Raw genomic sequence first — 19,333 nt, 5'->3', positions numbered from 1 at the left:
TTCGGCTCAGGTCATGATCTCGCGGTTCGCAAGTTCGAGCCCCATGTCGGGCTCTGTGCTGACAGCTCAGAGTCTGGAGCCTGCTTCAGACTCTGTGTCTCCTTCTCTCTCTCTGCCCCTCCCCTGCTCACGTTCTGTCTCTCTCAAAAACAAACATTAAAAAAATTAAAAAAACAAAAAACAAAGGATCCAATCTTTATAAACTTTGCATATAATAAAAAAACCCTTCCTGTCTATAGGATTGTGTGACATTGGAATATTTCAAGGAGCTTGCAGCTTCTCCTTGGAAATCTTAACCACAGTATAAATTAAGTTGGCTTGAGGGGGCCCTGAGTGGCTCAGTCGGTTGACCATCTGACTCTTGGTTTTTGTCTCAGGTCATGATCTCATGGTTTTTGAGTTTGAGCCCTGCTTCAGGCTCTGGGTGGACAGCCTCTGATAGTGCAAAGCCCGCTTGGGAGTCTCCCTGACTCTCCCCTGTGCCTGAGACATGTGTGCATGCTTTCTCAAAATAAATAAACTTAAAAAGATTTTTTTAATTAAGTTGGCTAAAAGCTAAGGTGCTTGACAGCTGACAAGATTTCTGTATTCCTCTTCATATTATTTCCTTCAGCACCTGTTGATGGGAACAACCTGCCCATATTTTTCACTACAGCTGTTTGCTGATATATAGCTGTTTCCCTTTTCCTCAAATATTTACCTGCAAAATAAAATATTCACTCTTCTCCTGTCACTTACAGTTGACTCCTAGCTAACAGAGTTTCTGCTGATTCCTAGAGCACCAAAGTTTAAGTAGCAGGTTCTGGTTGGGTCTGTTCATTTAGTGAATCACACATTCATTCAACCAATCAACCAGCATTTACAGATCATCCACTATGTGCTGAATTCGGTCACCTTAAATGGAACCAAAACAACAACAAAAAGTTTTAAAGAATTACCAGAACTTTTATTTTTGCTTAGTTTTATTAAAAAAATAAATATGTCATAAAGCTTTATTTTCCTTTAAGGAGAAAAAAAGGAACAAGTTTCATAAAATCAAATAAGCAATGGTAAGGTGTCTTAACTTGAAAAAGATTGGGAATCACTGGTTTACAAGTTATAATTGAATGAAAGAACAACTGTAACAGCCAGTTGGCTGTTTCATGCCAATGGCAGCAAACAACAAGATCAACTAGGGCAAAATAAATAATTGTGTGGAAGCCCTGATAAGTGCTTAAACAGACTGATTCACTGAGACATCAGTATAGATATATCTTGTTTTAAACAACACAGGAGTTCCTGAAAAGTTTTGTGTAAATGAAATAACCACAAACATACTAGGAGAGCTTGGTATCTGAAAGAATCCCATGGTGAATTCTTTTGTGAACAACCACTTCCACTTCTACCAATCCAGGTATTTGCTTTGCTAAAGGCAATTATACCTAGCTGCTAACTCTCTGAAGTGAGGCATTAGCATACACACCTAACATTGCTCCAGCTGGGCCAGTGGCACAATTTCCCAGTTTGTGTTTCTATTAAGTAGTGTAAAGTACAGAGTCAGCCAGGGAACCCAGCTGCATCTGGCAGAGCAGGCACAGGGGTGGGATAACCACCTTTAACATCACTTCCAGGCCAATAAATACTTTTGAGAGTCTACTTTGTGCAAAGCACAGTCATAAACCTTATCAATTCAGTTATAGATGTAACTTCCTTTCTCTAAAACCTCCAGTCAGGGCCTAGGTCTGGAACTCTAAAATAAAGTAATACTAGTAATCCTCAAGACTGGCTTTAACCAAACTAGCTGCCCAACTCCTTCAGATTGGGGTAGATGATAATGGAAGAGACTGAGCTGTCTAAGGCTGAAGTTTAACAACACAATAATCATGTTTTATATAACCAGTTAGTGAAAAATTTTGCTGGTGACAAAAATTTTTCAAATGGTTTCTTTTTTTCACTTGATGGCAAACTCTGGAGAACAATTAAAGTCGTCGCTCTCTGGCCGGGTGATACGTTTCAGTTCTGCTGATAGAAAATAAAAATTTCTTTCCACCCACCAGAATTTCGTGAACTTATCCTACACCACAAGTGATGCTTTGGACAGGGAAGAAGTATGGTAGTAGCAGCTCCAGTCAGTTTTATCATTATAAATAAATAGAATCCTCACCTTGCTCACAGCCTCCATTTCATTTGGCCAAACTTCTACCAGGCTTAAGTCACATTTAATTAGTTAGGCTGTTCAGTTTCTTTCTTTCTTTTTTTTTTTTAAATGCTCCTAATACCATTGCTGCCTATATGTACAAGTGTGAATAAAAAGAGAATGCAATCTTTAGTCTTTTCCACACTGAGTACACTAACAACAATTAGTAAATAATTAAAGAATAAGTGGTCATTTTAAAACTTGTGTTTTTCTTTAAAAAATTTTCACTTTCTAGCACTTAAAAAAAGGGGTCTTAAAAGTGCCCTATTAATGTCCAATGCTGTTCCCACTCTGTCCTACCCATCCAAAACCTGCTACAAACGCTGGATTGAGTTCATATCAAATAACTTAGCCGTACCAAGATTTTTCAAATGGAAACAGTGTTACTGACTTCTTCATATTGGATAACAAAATAAGGGTAACTCTGATCATCATTAAAAATGACAAAAATCTGAGGCTCAAAGAAATTATCCACACAAGAGTCATACAGGTCGCTGGTGACACTGCCAGGATTGACAGGAGGGGGCCGTCTCATGCCATGACTGCCCATCGTGTATCTGCCAGTTAGCACTTTGGCCAGAAACATGAAATGGACTCCTTTGGACGACTTCTTAGAAAAGTTATGAGAGTAGCTTGCCTTCTTTGCAAAGTAACTGCCTTGTCCAAACATTGTAGCATGCTTTCCACAGACTCGAGGGTCAAAGTTGTGCTTGCAAATTCCATCTACCACATCCTGGGATGTTCCATGAAATAAATGTCTCTCATTTATTATTCTGTCACGGCCAAACATTTTCCTGTTCATATATTCCTTTTTCCTAATGCAAACAGTGGGCAGGGAATTCAGAAAAAGGAAGGTACATATCAATTTAATAGGCAAGACATAGTCATAAACTTCTCTTTATGGTTTCAATGGGGAGGAAGTGTTAAAGTAGTTTTCAAGGGCACAATGTCATCAACGATCATATTAAAAGTGTACACTTATCTTTTCCACTGCAGACAAGAAAAGCCCTTTCATTTTTTTCCCCAACACCTGTTCACTTACTTTGTCTTCCATTTCAAATCTAGCTCAAAGACTTACCTTCTCAGGATGGCTTGTCTAATTCCACTAACCTGAGGGTCTCTTAATTCTGAGATTCCTCAAATCTGCATGTATTCCTTTTGTACCACATTTGTTATTTGAGAGGCAGCACAGTCAAGTGATTAAGAGCAAAGCATCTGGTGTTAGACTGCCAGGGTTCAAACTCTAGCACATATCTTATCAGCTGTATAACATGTGGGAAGTTACTGAACTTTTATATGACTCAGTTTCCTCTCTGTAAAATGTACACTGCAACAATCCTACTTATAGGTCTGTTTGAAGAGTATATGTGAGTTAATATATGAAAAAATACGAGCGTATTAGGTTTTGTGAAAGTCTTTACTATTATATTCTGCATTTGTCATTAGCTACATTAAGAAAAGTTCTCTTGAACTTTTCATACTGCTGACTCACCTTTTATATTTCTCCCAAAGAAACTGGTTTTGGACTCTCAATATTTGCAAAATTCTATATTTAAACTCAGGCACAGTCTTGTGAAAAAGATTATAAATGATTCGATAACTTTTGTCCTCTGCAGAAACAGGCACTTGGATGAAGTCCTGAGATGGATGCATATAAACCCAAGTTTCAGGGTAAAAGTTTGCTGAGGTGACCCCATCTGGGCAGATAATCTGTGACGAGGAGGTTGCTTCAAGAGGTGGAGGAGCCTGTGTGGGAACACCACCAAGTGTCCTAGAAGGGAGCGGAAGAAATGTCAATGTAAAACATTGAGAGATAAGCACATCTCACATTATAGTGCTCTATAGCAATATCTAATATTATAATTTGTATAGCTTAAATGCTTATTCAAAAAACAACATAGAAAATGCTATGTATTAAAGAAAAAAAACTTAGAGTAACACTGCCTGTATACAGATAACCTATCCTCCTGGTGGAGAAAACTCTGGAATGTACTGCTACAAGGCAAGCAAGCAAGAGCCAATTTATAAATATCTTTACTTTCTGAATCTTGGACTCCTCTTTTGCTTACAGTTAAAGAAACTGTTTCAAGGGAACGACAATTTATATGCATTGTTCAAACTTTGCTGTACTAAGCAAAAAATTTGCCATTACTAAAGGCTATGTAGGTGGGGGGAGCAGAATAATGGGGAGACAAAGTAAGGCAGGCAGGGGAAGATGACTTAAGATATTAAAAATAAAAAAGCTTATACTTTTTGTGTAGAAACAAACAAAAATCAATGGAGTAGGCACTGAAAGCTGACATTTGGCTTTTGCTTCATTTTTCAATATCACATAACAAGAAAACCATCAACTCTATTCAAATTTTATAGCTTTAGGTGTGCTTAAGATTGAGCTAATTAACTTTAAGCTCTAGACACCAGAATGCATATTCTTGAACCTTTAACAATTCAAGTCTTTACATTTTGAAAGATGTGTTTACATAAGTAGCAGCTTGATGGTTACTTATTCCTGCCCAATTAAATGCTTAAATTTAAGTTATATTTTTTTGGCCATTTTCAAAACAGAGGAAAAGGGGAGAATCAGAGGGATAGGAAATCCTGGCCCTGAGACCCAGATTCAGGGTCAGGGTATTATAACACTCATCAGCACAGAGTGGTCACAAGGAAGCAGTGAGTGTGCCAAATGGATTAAGAAACTAAAATTTTCAAAAGAGCTTTGTGACACAGAGGTTACGACTCTGAATGAACATGCAAATAGTCTCCAAGAGCATATATTACCATCACCCTCCTCATAATCACAGCAACCTTACAGTAATAAGCACATCCTACGGACAGGCTTTTTACACACAGTATCACTACCCTGCAAGATGGCTTGGTTATCCATACTTTTCAAATAAAGATCCTGCTAGCATAATAGCAAAGAACAGAGACAGGATTTGAATCCAGGCCTATCTATCATAGTTTATAGATGCAGCATTCTCTACTTCTATAAACTTCACAATTCATATACATACATATATAGATATATAGATATAGATATAGATATATAGATACATAGATATAGATATAATTTCTCCCCTAAGGCTTGAAAGTGATGGATGTATACCATGGTTGCAACTCAGGTTTGCCTGACTCCCACTCCCACCACCACCACCACACCACACAGTTTTTTGACTTTTAAGAGATGGCTTGTTAAAAAGCTAAAAGCTACAGAAGCACAACTGCCTCCTCTAACACCCGTCCCCTTCAAGTCACTGTACCTACAACTTATTATGCCTGAAAGTCCCTGTGAGACACAGAGAAGTTCTGGATAGAGCCAGGGCTTACAGAATCCCTAGGTGCTTTTAAGTTCGGGGGTCAACTTAAAGGGCACTGGTTGTTCCAATCTTCATGGCAGAGGCACAACAGTTCTTGTCCTCTGGAGCATTTTCATAAATCCCTGACAGATTCCTCCAGAGCCTTCATTCACTGGCACATTCTTCTGAAGAGAGGCCCCACTGCTTTAATCAGATTCTGAAAGGTCTGTAACTCCTTAAAAAGCCATCACTACTCCGGAGAAATGGCAGGAAACATAGAGTATAAGCTCCTTATTTTTAGCTGTTCCCTCTATTCCTGCTCTACAAAGAGAGTAAGTTCCAGCCTACCAGGTTTTCCAGTATTATTAGGGATTGAAGTTACCAAAAGAGGTTTCTGAGTTGAGGAAGGAAAGGAAGATTCTCCCAAACCACTCTGCCCAAAATAGGTTTTAGGCTGCTGTCACAGCTGTACTGAAAACCTGGCACTGACCATAGAAGACTCACATACTTAAAGATGAGCCTGTGTAAATAAATCCTAGCCATCCTAAAACATTAAATTAGATTTTATCATCCATTCCTACCTACAGATGCTTACTTTTAACAAGGCAACATCCCAATTAGGTTGAAACATAAAAATGCAGATAGACAGTTGTCTGATGGGACTTCTATACTCCAGTTGCTATGGGTTAGAAATACATATTCCAAGCACAGTTACAAACGTGGCTTTATTTTCTAGGAATGCCAAGTTCATATTTAGCTCACGAGTATTCCAATGACATACTGCATGCTTCACAGTGCTGTACCAGGCAAAGTTGAAGGGTATAGAATTTATACTTCAGGACCTCTGAAGAATGGATTTTCAGAATCCAAGGTCATCTTTTACACTCTCTTTCACTCCCCTTGCCACTTCAAAAGATGTTTCCTAACCCACTTTTAATGATGATGTAAAAATTAATTTATTTTATCCTTTTTGAGGAGTAGTCAAAGAAACTCTATCAGGCTTTCCCATGACCATGAGGTGACTGCACCGGATAGATGTCTTTTCAGCTGAAATGAACTCCTAAACCTCTAAATCTGAGATTTGTTTGCTTATATTGCCTCGCTCAAGTATTCCAATAATATTAAAAGAATAAGCTCCTTCTTATCAGCCTCATTAAAAAGCAGCAAGCACAAGAAAAAAAATAAGTTCTTTGTAACTATGAGGTGATGGATGTTAACTAAACCTGATTGTGGTAATCATTTTTGCAATATATATGTATGTTAAGTCATTATGCTATATACCTTAAACTTAAATGGACAGAGGTGTATGCCAGTTACAGCTCAATAAAACTGAAGGGAATAAAAAGCACCACCAGGGAAATTCTCATTTATAAAGAGCCAAATTGGCAGGAAATTCATAGATTAAGTCTTCTCTCCCCACCTCTCTTATTCTGGCATTCCCAATTCTTAGGCATCTCTGATTCACTGAGAACTGTAGCCTTTTTGACACCTATGTTGTTTGGTTTTTTTTTTAAATTTTTTTTTAACGTTTATTTATTTTTGAGACAGAGAGAAACAGAGCATGAACGGGGGAGGGGCAGAGAGAGAGGGAGACACAGAATCGTAAGCAGGCTCCAGGCTCTGAGCCATCAGCCCAGAGCCTGATGCGGGGCTCGAACTCACGGGCCGCGAGATCGTGACCTGAGCTGAAGTCGGACGCTTAACCGACTGAGCCACCCAGGCGCCCCTTGACACCTATGTTTTAATTTAACTGTCTGTATTTTACTTAAAAACAAAACTTTCTTCCTGGCTAATAAGATTAAAATTGTGGTCTCTCTGACATCTATTTTTGCAGTCTGCCTTTTTAAAAATTTTTTTATTTTAGAGAGAGAGAGAGAGAGAGTGGGGGAGCATGGCAGAGGGAGAGAGAGAGAATCACAAGCAGTTTTCACACACAGCACAGAGCCTGGCATGGGGCTGATTCCAAGGATCCTGGGATCGTGACCTGAGCCAAAAATCTAGAGTCGGAAGCTCAACTTACTGAACCACCCATGCATCCCTGCAGTCTGCTTTTTGAAACTAATCGGCCTCTATTTTCTTCCCACTAGGCCAGTCTAAGTGCCCCACAGCTCCAGACTCTAGGGCAGATAGGAACTGAAGGGCTGCATTTACCCATTCCACTCTGATGAACTTGCTGCTGCTTTGCTCTTTTCTCACTCAAGTGTCTACATAATCTCTTTGATTTGCTAAGCTCTTACTTTATACCTGATTATCACTGTTCCAGACAAGAAGACTAAAATAGGAAATTTTAAAAAGGAAAAAGAAGAAAAAATAGAGTGAATTTCTTTGTTCTCTTATTAAGCCTATGTTATAAATAGTAAGGTGCCAAATTTGTGACGTTTATAGTTCATACTTTTACAAAGTAAGCCTAAGTTTAAAAAGAAAGGGGGAGGGGTTATTCTACAATTACTTGTTTTAGGATTGAAACAAATCATGTTCAAATCATGTTCTGTAAAACCCCCCCAACAATGCAGTACTCGGGTGAGCATTCTTACTCTCACTCAGAAGCTACATCTTGCTTGATTGGCTCAGCATGCCAAGCTGCTGGTCCCACTAATGAGTTCTACCGTCTCACTAGGAGGACAATATGTTCCTAACTACCGGACGCTGACACTATCTCCAGCTGTGCTAGTGAAATCACAGAAATGGCATTTTTATTAGATTCTAAAAAAAAAAAAAAAGAAAAGAAAAGAAAAAGAAACCTACAAGGTAAAATAATTCACACTTGGACTAGAAAGAAAGCACACATTTACCCCAAGCCAATATGCATTTCTAAAATCAGCATTACTAAAAATTGCTTTTGGATACTGAGCATTTCAGGGATTTTTATTCATTTTTTTTTTTTTTTTTTTGCATTTTGTTTTTAATGTTCCCTTTGCAATCTCATAATTAGAATCATTAAGATTCTGTCATAATCTGGGAAAAACAGTTTGAGACTGAAATTAAAAAAAAACAAACTAGTAAGAATATAAAAACAGCATCTCTAAGATTGGTAGAAGAGAAAAACCAGTATTACGCTAGGCTTCCCCAGTCCATAAAACCAAGTAAACCTAGTATCATTTTAAAAATCGGGTTCTAAATATGGTATATATGACGAGAGTACATAACGATTTCCCTAGAGTTACTAACTTTCAAAGATGGCTATGCTATTGGTAACATGCTCCACCTTTTTGGCATCTATGGAGATGTGCCAGTGGGCTATTTAGAGGTGGGGAAAAAGAAATGGCACTTGGGAAAATGGAAGAAGAGCTCACCTATAATTCAGAAGGATGAGTTCAGTCTCAACCTAGAAATAGGACAGGTAATTTTAGTGAGTGTTACAGGAAGGTGGGCCTTACCTAGCACATGAGAATGCAAATTATTTGAAAAGGATTCTTCCCAAGAAAATTCACTCAAGGAAGAATGGGAGAAAGCAACCTTGGAGGACTCTCCCTACTTGTCCTGGCAGTTTACCTGGACTAGGAAGTAATCCCATTACATGGAAAGACATCATCAGGAAACTCAGTCTTCACAAATGCCAATTGCCTCATTCCAGATATAATTACTTTTAATTGTGTAAAAATGTTACTTCTATTTGCTTTTCAGTTCAAAAAACCAATTGGATAATCACTCTTTTAGTGAGGTTAATTGTAGCTTATCTGAATGCTACTCTTTTTTTTTTTTTTAATTTTTTTTTCAACGTTTATTTATTTTTGGGACAGAGAGAGACAGAGCATGAACGGGGGAGGGGCAGAGAGAGAGGGAGACACAGAATCGGAAACAGGCTCCAGGCTCTGAGCCATCAGTCCAGAGCCCGATGCGGGGCTCGAACTCACGGACCGTGAGATCGTGACCTGGCTGAAGTCGGACGCTTAACCGACTGCGCCACCCAGGCGCCCCTGAATGCTACTCTTTAAAGACTTAAACCCATTGAATAACTCAAAATTTCACATTCTTGAAGTAATAACCACGTTAGTCTCTTAAAATCTTTTACTCTTTGGCATTCAGTTGTACATTTACATAAAATAAGAGTAAAGATTAGGCATTCCACTGGACACTTACTGTAAATATGGAAGCAGTATAAAACAGGAGCGGAAGAGGGGTCTCCTTTTTATTTCTCTCCTGAAGAATGAGTTGTGGAGGATGTAGTGGTTGTTCCACATCATAAATCTGACCTCTTTCAGACCCCTAGAGTTGGCTTCTTCAATCAATCGAATAACAGACTGGAGCAGAAAACAGAAGGTAAAGAAAAAAAAAGTTAGAAAAAAGCAATCACTATGAAATATGAAAAATGTTACTATAAAGGCAAAAATAGCTAACCTTGCTGTTAACATCAGTAAAGTTTCAATAAAGTACAGGCGGTCAAATTAATTCCCTTTACACACAGGATTTTTGGGGAGGGAATAGGGGGCAAAGATGCAGAATAGAAAGACGCTCCCTCTTCAGAAGATCACGGTCCAACATAGGAAACATTGAGGCCCAGGGAACTACTCTATTCTAGTTTGAGGCCTTAACAATGTCCTAGAGATTTTTTTGTTTATATTTCTTACGGGAATTTTCAGAAGAGGATTAAAGATGATAGTGTATACAGTTCAAATAAACTAGTTAAGTTCTAAACCCAAGAAATCTTTCAGAGGAAAAACACAGGGACAGCCCAAGTATTCTGAGAATACATTTTAAAGAGCTTCTTATTCTCCATGGAAGGTATTAGATACTAGTGACTACTTAAGAGAGTCTCAGAAATTTTAATTCCATTGTGTATTATTAAGCAATTAACATATTAGGTAGTTTTCTTTTGTTATTGCCTTAAAAAATAAAACCTAAGGGTAAAGAAATCAGTTCTCCCTTTTTGTAATGCTGGAAACGAATTTAATCAAATTAAATAAGTCAGATCTTTGGAATGTGAAATTAATCTCTAAAGCCCATTTCATCATTTTTAAAACTGACTCAGAATTCTCATTCAGAGGCAAAGTAAAGCCACCATCATTTTGAAAACCTTCCTTTGTGATTGATGAGCTATTCTTACCATCTCAGACTAAGGATGCATATGCCAGAATTTTAAATGACTGATTTGCCTGGCCACAGCTAAATAAACATTGTCAAGTATTTCTTACAGGGGCTTAAGAGTGCTGGTTTCCCGTCAGACTTCCGAAATGCTAAGTGTAACACATGATCCAATGACCACGAGCCCAGGAGCTACAAATAGCCAGACTTACACCAGTGCTCATTTCATTAAAATTGTTCCAAAGAGGCACTGAGTTTGAGTACTTACCAATATAACTACTTGGTCTCTATAGTATAAGATATTGGGGAAAACATTTTACCTCTTTGATAATAGTGGTTTGTATTTACGTATTCCAGAAGATTAATGGAAAGAAATGCATCTTCAGAAAGGCAAGACAGAATAATGTTACTTGTATCAATAACACTCAATTTTACATCAATAAGCTCTTTGATTTGTTGTTCTGTCTAGTCACTGTTGTAAAGGAAGAAAGAAAGGACACTGAAAGGCAAAAAAATTTTTAATGTACTTTTTGGAAAAAGAACCTATAAATACCTCAGGATACTCTCTCCATCCAAAGTGGTCCCTACAGAAGAACTTCCAGACTGTGTGATAAACAGAGTTTACATTGCTAGAGGGTGGTGTGGACAGCCTTCGTAGTTGGTCAAATTCAGTTGTTTCATACACATTCATGGCATTCAAATCTGCCCAAAATTCTTGTCCTCTAAAAAGAACCCCCCAAAAAGAACTGTTAATACATTGGCAAAAAAGAAATGTCTAAACATCTCATCAAACATTAAAAATATGTAGTAGAGCATGTTGTAGAATTTTCAAAACTTGTCTTATTTGGAGTAAAAGGACATTATTGGTTTCCTCATTTTCTACATGCTTTCTCTTAACAAGACCAAAAGTTCCAGGCCATGGAGTTATGGTAGGACTGATGCTATCCCACAGTCACTGACCTAAACCAATCAACATAATCCCACCCTCCCTACAGTAGGATGAACTAAACCCTGGTCTCAGACAATCAGGGGGTCAGTTTTAAGATGAAGCTGACATAAAAAGCCAGAAGTGAAACAAAAGAAACTTCTGTTGAAGACTGCCCTTTTTTCAGAGGCATCACTTTACCTAAGCCAATACAGGAATATATAATATTGCCTGATGAAAGACAGGAAAGGGGTACCTGGGTGGCTCAGTTGATTAAGCATCCAACTCTTGATTTTGGCTCAAGTCATGATCTCACAGTTTGGGCTGACAGCACAGAGCCTGCTTTAGATTCTCTCTCTCTCATTCTCTCATTCTCTCTCTCTCTCTCTCTCCCTCTCTGCCCCTACCCCACTTGCTCTCTCTTTCTCAAAATAAACAAATAAAACTTAAAAAAAAAGACAGGAAAAAAAGGAAAAAATAACAAGACCCCAGATGAGACCAGCATTGCTATTCTACCCAATATCAATACTATCTTTTATCCTGAAGGGAAAAAGAAAAAGTTGGTATAACATGAAGAGAAAAACAGTTTGGATTAAGTTTAGTTACAAGAATATTTTTGTCATTTTGTTATCTGGTCTGCTGCTGCTGAATCAGCACTTGATAAATATCTCAGTACTGTCAGGAGAAAATCTCACTGTATGAATCAAGATCATTTAAGAATTATAATGGATGGTCCCATTAAAACATTTGTCCTTTTTTAAAAATTTTTTTTTGACTTTTTAATTTATTTTTGAGACAGAGAGAGACAGCATGAACAGGGGAGGGGCAGAGAGAGAGGGAGACACAGAATCGGAAGCAGGCTCTAGGCTCTGAGCCATCAGCCCAGAGCCCGACGCGGGGCTCGAACTCGCGGACCGCGAGATCCTGACCTGAGCTGAAGTCGGACGCTTAACCGACTGAGCCACCCAGGCGCCCCAAACATTTGTCCTTTTTTAATGAAACTTCCTCTAGTGTTTGAAGCATTTGAACAATTATTTTAAGGAAGCAGAAAAATATTCATTGTATTGTTCTCTCTTTTTGTATGTTTCAAATTGTTCCTAAGAAAACATGAAAAATAAAATATATCCTAAAGTAACATCATAGGTATCAGCAGAGTGACCAAGTTTCTAAACACATTCCTTCATTTTTCTACCCTTTCCACAACAGATTTCTAAATGGATGCCTCTAACTCACAGGATACTCCAGATCCAGTAGCACTCACAATGACTGGTTCATGTGAAATCCAGGTGTCTGAACAAATATTCCCATTAATTAACTAATTTCCTTGCCATAAATTAGGATTTTGAAAACTATTAATTTTGACCTATGGGTTTTGTTGATTAGTACAACACTTTCCAAATTCTGCTCTTGGAACACTTGCTTCAAGGACTGTGAATGGGTAATCCCCGTAAAAAGCATTCTGTGGTCAAATGTTGGGAAAAAAACTTGGTTACACAAGGCTAAACAATTTACTTACTACAACCATTCCTCAGTCCCTTTTGTATGCTAAGGTAAATACTCAAGTACCATGATGAGGGCTATAAAGTATCCTTCCAAACCTATGACAGTGCTCTAGCTTTTTTTTCATTAATACCTAATAACATATCTCGATAACACCCCTGGCAAACGTCAGGGCAAGAAAATCTATTTCCCACCCTTCATCCTAGTGTTCATAATTTTTGAAACAGGTTCTATTTGAAAACAAAACAAAACAAAAACTAAGTCATCTATCCAACTAATGGTGCCACGAAGCACATAACTTGTACAAAGCAGTATGTTTCTTTAGAAAGAGGAAAAGACAGAAAGAAAGAAACAGGTGAAAGAAAGAAAGAAAGACCTAAATAGTGGGATATGATCTTAAAAGGAACATTTATATTTAAAAGTTTTATTTATTTTGAGAGAGAGGAGAGGAACATATTCTTTTAATTAAGTGTAAAATGGGAATAAAACAATAAAATGTAGTTTAAAATTACATTTGGACATTTCTTTGTTTAAAATTATTTATGTTAAATAAGGATATTTAAGTCAAAAGGAAAAGTTGTTTCTGGAAAATTCTTAAAAAAAAAGAAACATTGAAAACTGCAACTCCTATACCTAAATTAAACTTCACATCGAATTGCTTTAAACAATTTTCACTTAATTTTAGGAGAGTCTGATTTCATTGAGCAGAGAAATAATAACCTGTTTCTCCCTCTTAACATAGTTTCCAGTATATAAACAGATTTTCTCCACTTTAAGTTTATCTCCCAGTAACTGTTTCCAATTATGAGTTAAATCCTCAGTATTTTAAGGAATTCTTACAACAGGCCACCTGGATAGCTCAGCTGGTTAAGCATCTGACTCTTGATTTCCGCTCAGGTCATGATCTCACGGCTGTGAGACAGAGCTCCACGTCTGGCTCTGCACTGAGCGCAGAGCCTACTTAGGATTCTCTCTCCCTCTTTGTCTGCCCCTTCCAGGCTTACACTCTCTCTCTCAAAATAAATAAATTAAAAAAAAAAAAAAAGGAATTCTTAGAACAGCAGTTATTATGTTAATATGCATTATAAACAGCCAATGCTTTTTGCTGTTCAAGTACCAGATTTTATTCTGGACATCACTCTAGCAATTTCTGTTTAAGCTTGTATTATTAAGACTTCATAGATAATGATTTGCATGAGAAAGACATCTAAAACTGCAGCTTTTGCCACATCCTCTGTGCATTTCAGTCCATTGGGCATTATGAAATTTCTATGACAAATCCTAATTTACTACAATCAACTGTTCTTTGGATTGATGTATCAAAGTACTGTTTTAGCTCTATTTGATTTTCAATATGCTTTTCTAGACTTTGCAGAGACAAAACAACAAATTTGAAAAACATTAAATTATCTTTTTATAAGATTAATTTTAACACCTGCTCTCCCTTAAACAGGGGATGCTTCAAAAATCCAAAGCCAAGAGTTTCTTTTCTCCTCCATCTGCATCAGTAGAAAATGCATGCAGTACAGATGCCAAATTTTCAACATACACCACTTTTCCTTATCAAACCATTGTTTCCTATTATGAGAAAGCAGTTATGAGTCATGTATGTGTGATAATAGTGATGGTGGGCTGTATTAGGCAATACACAAAGAATTAAACAGATGTAGTTCCTGGCTTCTAGGGGCTTCAAGAGAGAAATAACTAACAAAAACATAAAGCCAAAGAGTCGGTACATCTGCCTATCCAAACTTATCAGTGGCAAATACATCCTGGGAATGAGAGGACAAAGAGTAGGCATGCAGCATGATGGGAGAGGAGGTAACTGGTGTCCAGGAATGGCAGCATTCATTATGGGACATAAGGTGGTTACTGGTGCTCAGGAATGGAAAAAGGTCAGGAAAAATTAAGAGGCTCTACTGCACCAATCCAAGATAGCTTTCTCGAAGAGAAAGAATTTTAGGAACAGTTAAATAATAGGAAATAATGCCAGTAAGAAAAAGGTTGTGTGGAAGAGCAAGAAAAGAGTTCTTCAAGCACTGTGCTTTCTGCAAGAGTGCAGACAGGGAAGGACAGGAGCAGTGCAAATAGGTGGAAATGGAAATCTTTCAAACAGGGGTACATAACAGATGAGGGAATGTGAACCAGGATATAATAGGCAATGTGAGAGATGTCAGGCCATGAACTGAGGAAGCCCAGAGTCTCAGAGCCTCAAGTAAGAGTGCAAATTTGGAGTATTGAGCAGATGGTGATAAAGGGTCAAAGCAGTAAATACAGGATGTGAGAAGACTGAGCAAGAGAGACAATGCTAGAGATTCAGAGGTAGAGAGAGGCTTTGTAAAAGCAGAGTGCAAAAATCCTGGCAGCTGAAAACCCTATCTGGCCTAAGGGCATCCCCACTGAGGGACAGCCAGAAAAGATTGAGTATGGGAGATAGCCACCGTGCAGGATTTAAATTTGGCTAAATACATATGTGGGTAAATCAATCAGTACTGACTTACCCAAGATATAACCCTATCTGATGAAATCGGGAACAAAAATCTTGTAAAAAGATTGATGATTTTTCTACAAAGGGAAGAATGAACTTGAACTACTGAAGTATTCACAATTCTGTTTCCACGTGCTTCACCAATAAACACAACACCACACATACCATTGTAAGAATCCAGATACAAAACTAATTTAAAATTTTGACAAGAACACCCATTCTCATAATTTAGATGCTTTATAAAATCGTTTTCCTCCTACTCAACAAATATCTCAACATACCAATTAGATAACAAATATTGGAGAATGTTGTCTTATGTATAGAGCACCAACACCCACACTAAGTCAGAAAGAATGCCCCACAGTGTATAGTCTTCTATGTATACTGCAAATACAAAAAAAAAAAAAAAAAAAAAAGTAAACAGGGCCTATGATGTAAATGATAATAAACAGAGCTATAATGAAAACAAAACTATTTTTTAAAACGTTCCTGAACAAAATAGAAATTAGTAAGAACATGACGTTTGTTAGATAAATAGTTCTTGGGATTATGCATTTGGAAGCTCAGTAAAGAATATAACTGTTACAGATAATTTCTCTGTATTTACAAATTGTTTGAAACCAAGAAAAGAAATGCGACAAAAACAAAAGCATCTTCAGTAGACATATTAACCACTGGGCTCTGTGCTGGGGATAAGATGAAGAAAGGTTAGTGTCAGTTAAGAAGAGAGAAGCAAACCCAGTGGTACAGTGTGAAGTGTGGCACAATGGTGCTCTGAGTACCAGAGGCAGAGGGCCTACCTCTGCTGGAAAAAGGGTCAGGAAAGGGGATCATGGGGGTATTCTAGAATAGATGAAATGGGAGCCAAGTCTGGCTGGTCATCAAGCAAGACAATGGGAGGCAAGACATCACATGCAGAGTGACTGACATGTGTAGAAGCCAACCAAACAAGGCACAAGAGACCCAAGGGCGTGCAGTACATACAGTTCATGTGGGAGGTCAGGGTTTATGTGCGTGTGAGAGGGATGATAAGAGATAAGACTGGACTGGATAGTTTGGCTGGGCTAGATAATGAAGAGCTTTGTATACTGGGTTAAGAGGTCAGGACTTGATTCTGTGGGCAATAGGACTCACTGGTGGATTTTTAACAAAGTTCAGACTTGCCTTTTAAAAAGCCACTGCAACAGTGGTGGTATGAAGGACTGATTTGTTTATCTTTGGTAGGGGAGGGTGGGGAAGGGTGAGGGGGAAGGGTGGAGACAGGCACTTACTTGCTAAATACTTATTAGCATGTTTATTATTAATATTTATTATTCTATGCTTAATCATCTGTAACTACTAGAACTGCACATGAGACAAACGATGACTGAGAACTAAGGAGGCAACAATAGGGGTGATTTGAGAGGTATTTAAGAGTTAGACTCTAACTACATAAAATAAGATTACATGTGAGGCTGAAGGGAACGTAGAGTCTAGGATGTGTCCCAAGTTTCTGATCTAGACGACTGGATAAGGTGCCATTACATGAGACAGGAATTGCAAGAGGTAGAACACATTTAAGTGGGAAGATGATGCAAATAAAATATAGAACTCAGATTTTAGTAAAGGTCAATTAAAAATGAGTTTTCTGGGCCTACTCAGTACAGTTTTAATCACATGGGTTAGATTTCCAAAATTTGGCTTCTATCCTCTAAGCATTAACTGGTTTCTACAAGGATAAACCTATGATCCCAAACTAACACTTGCCCTAATCAGTTAACTAGACACACTTAATAGGTCCTCTAATAATTTTATTACTATGATGTAGTCTTCTGCTACAGACTTGAGACAGGCATGATAGATGCGACATGTTTGTTGCTGCTGAAGAAATTTCACAGACACACAAAATATACCTGGCTTTTGATACCTGGCTTTGATGTTTCCAGGACTCATTTAGCAATGCTGGAATATTTAGAAGCTTGCATATCCCTTCAAATGTTACAAGGTGATGAGAATCAAAGCCATGGCATATATAATACCAACATATTATGTGATAGTGGTGTAGTTATTAAACTTCAGAGGACTATGCATTCTAACTTTATGCTTCGGAAACATAGTAAACCATCATTTATTCTGTTACTAATTAAGATTTTTGCTAACACTGACTCAAATAAATAATACAGAGTTACTGAGGCAATAAAAATTACCTATAAATTCTTACATACATACCAACATCTTTCAATATTTACCAGAGGTTAGAATTCTATACTTAACTTCTACACTATAACATGGCTCTTGGTAACAACTGGATTTTCCCCCTTTATATCCAGGAGTAGCTACAGGCACAGACATATCTACAAATCAAAATTGGAAGTTTATATTATGATGCATACGACCCTCAGTAGTTATGGGCAGGCTAAGAATCAAATGTTGACAATTCAATCTATCCACTTCCAAGGAGACCCTCACCTCATCAAGACAGGATTGCTGAGGCTTAGCTCACTCCGTAGAACAATTAACATCAAACTTGGGTCATGGATTTATCTTATGGTTCTAAGTACTTCAAATGATTTTTGGGTTAAAATATCCTCACTTTAAGATGATTCACAATGAGTTTCTGGGAATCAATTTTTAAAAAGGTGATCATTGTAAAGCAAAATCCTGACTGTATGTGCTGCTCCCTTGTTACCTCCTGAGATATCTTGGAAGCAGGTGAATGAGATGGCACAAAATTAGTGAATGGATGCTGTCTAGAATCACTCTGATCTGTGTGCTTAAACCCCATGTCTGATTTACAAATTGTTAGACATCTACCTATGGTCTTAAAGTCATTCTAGAATGAACACACTGAAATAAAAATGAGAGGATAAATAAGAGGAGAAAAAAGGAAGGCAGGTAGATTTCCTACATGAAAGAATACTATTTTTAAGCTTTCGGAATTCTGTATTCTCCAAAAGTAGGTGGGTAACTAAACAAACACATAACACAGTTTATTCTCAAAAACCTTCGTACTAAGACACATTTGAGTACACCTAAGTGTTTCCTAAACCTTTAAAAAGTACCATACACCCCTGTGCCCTATGCAACCACTAAAAGCAAATTACAATATTCACTTGAGGAAAAGACCTTACTAAATTAAATTAAGTTTTTTGCTTGTTTTTATTACAAAACTACTAGATCAAAGGAAAGAACACAAAAGAACTTTCTAATAAGACGTGGATAAGCCTAAAATCTTTCATAAATAAAATTACACTTATGAGATCAGAAGATCTCACTGCTATCTATTTACAGAGGCATGGGATTAAATTTTGCACTCTGAAGACATCAGAAATGTCATACAGCCTTAACTTTTATCCAAGTTCAGTCACATGTCCTGAGGCTCCTAGAAGGTAACTTAAGTGAGACATACTTGTCAACCATGGGCTGAAGAGGAAATGAAACTTAATTTCTATAAGAACAGCTGGGATAGACAGCATATAACAGACTTTTTTTTTTTTTAATGTGTATCATATCTTACACTGCCTTAAATTATGAAGTTACGGCTTTTAATGAAGAGGAGTAAATATCCCATTTGTTAAGTGAAATATTTTTAAAACTGTGAAGTTTCTATCTTACATCAAAGTAGACAATAAAAATTGTTTGCCATGTACTCAAGGCACAATACTGATTAATTTTGTGGATATAGAATTTGACAGCATTGAAAGAGGGCTGAAATATATTTGTTTATATAACTTTTCTACTTAATTACAAAATCAACTGTATGTAAGTGCTAAAATTGCTTTAAAAATTACTTTCAAATAACCTCAAACAATTCAGAACTCATTTACATGTAGATGAAATAATTATAAAAATTACAAAATATATCCTCTAATAACCACCAGTAAGATACAATCTATTAGCTTAATTTATTTATAGATTGACTTTTAAAATTACAAATTCCTTTAAAA

General features: G+C 37.3%; 1 protein-coding gene across 1 annotated transcript in view; it reads right to left on the bottom strand.

Moving 5' to 3' along the window:
- Window positions 1-924: 924 nt before the first annotated feature.
- TIPARP (TCDD inducible poly(ADP-ribose) polymerase) overlaps window positions 925-19,333 on the bottom strand; it is a 30,726-nt gene continuing 12,317 nt past the window's right edge. The window contains exons 3-6 of the mRNA XM_058730307.1: window positions 11,048-11,216; window positions 9,553-9,713; window positions 3,669-3,947; window positions 925-2,991 (exon numbers count right to left, since the gene is read on the bottom strand). Coding sequence (XP_058586290.1) covers window positions 2,544-2,991; window positions 3,669-3,947; window positions 9,553-9,713; window positions 11,048-11,216 — 1,057 coding nt within the window. The 3' untranslated portion in view covers window positions 925-2,543. The remainder of the gene's footprint in view (window positions 2,992-3,668; window positions 3,948-9,552; window positions 9,714-11,047; window positions 11,217-19,333) is intronic.

This window comes from Neofelis nebulosa, chromosome 5, assembly GCF_028018385.1.
Source record: "Neofelis nebulosa isolate mNeoNeb1 chromosome 5, mNeoNeb1.pri, whole genome shotgun sequence".
In the NCBI taxonomy this organism is placed as follows: domain Eukaryota; kingdom Metazoa; phylum Chordata; class Mammalia; order Carnivora; family Felidae; genus Neofelis; species Neofelis nebulosa.
The sequence above is the reverse complement of the archived record's forward strand: the minus strand, read 5'-3'. Positions and strand labels throughout refer to the sequence as shown.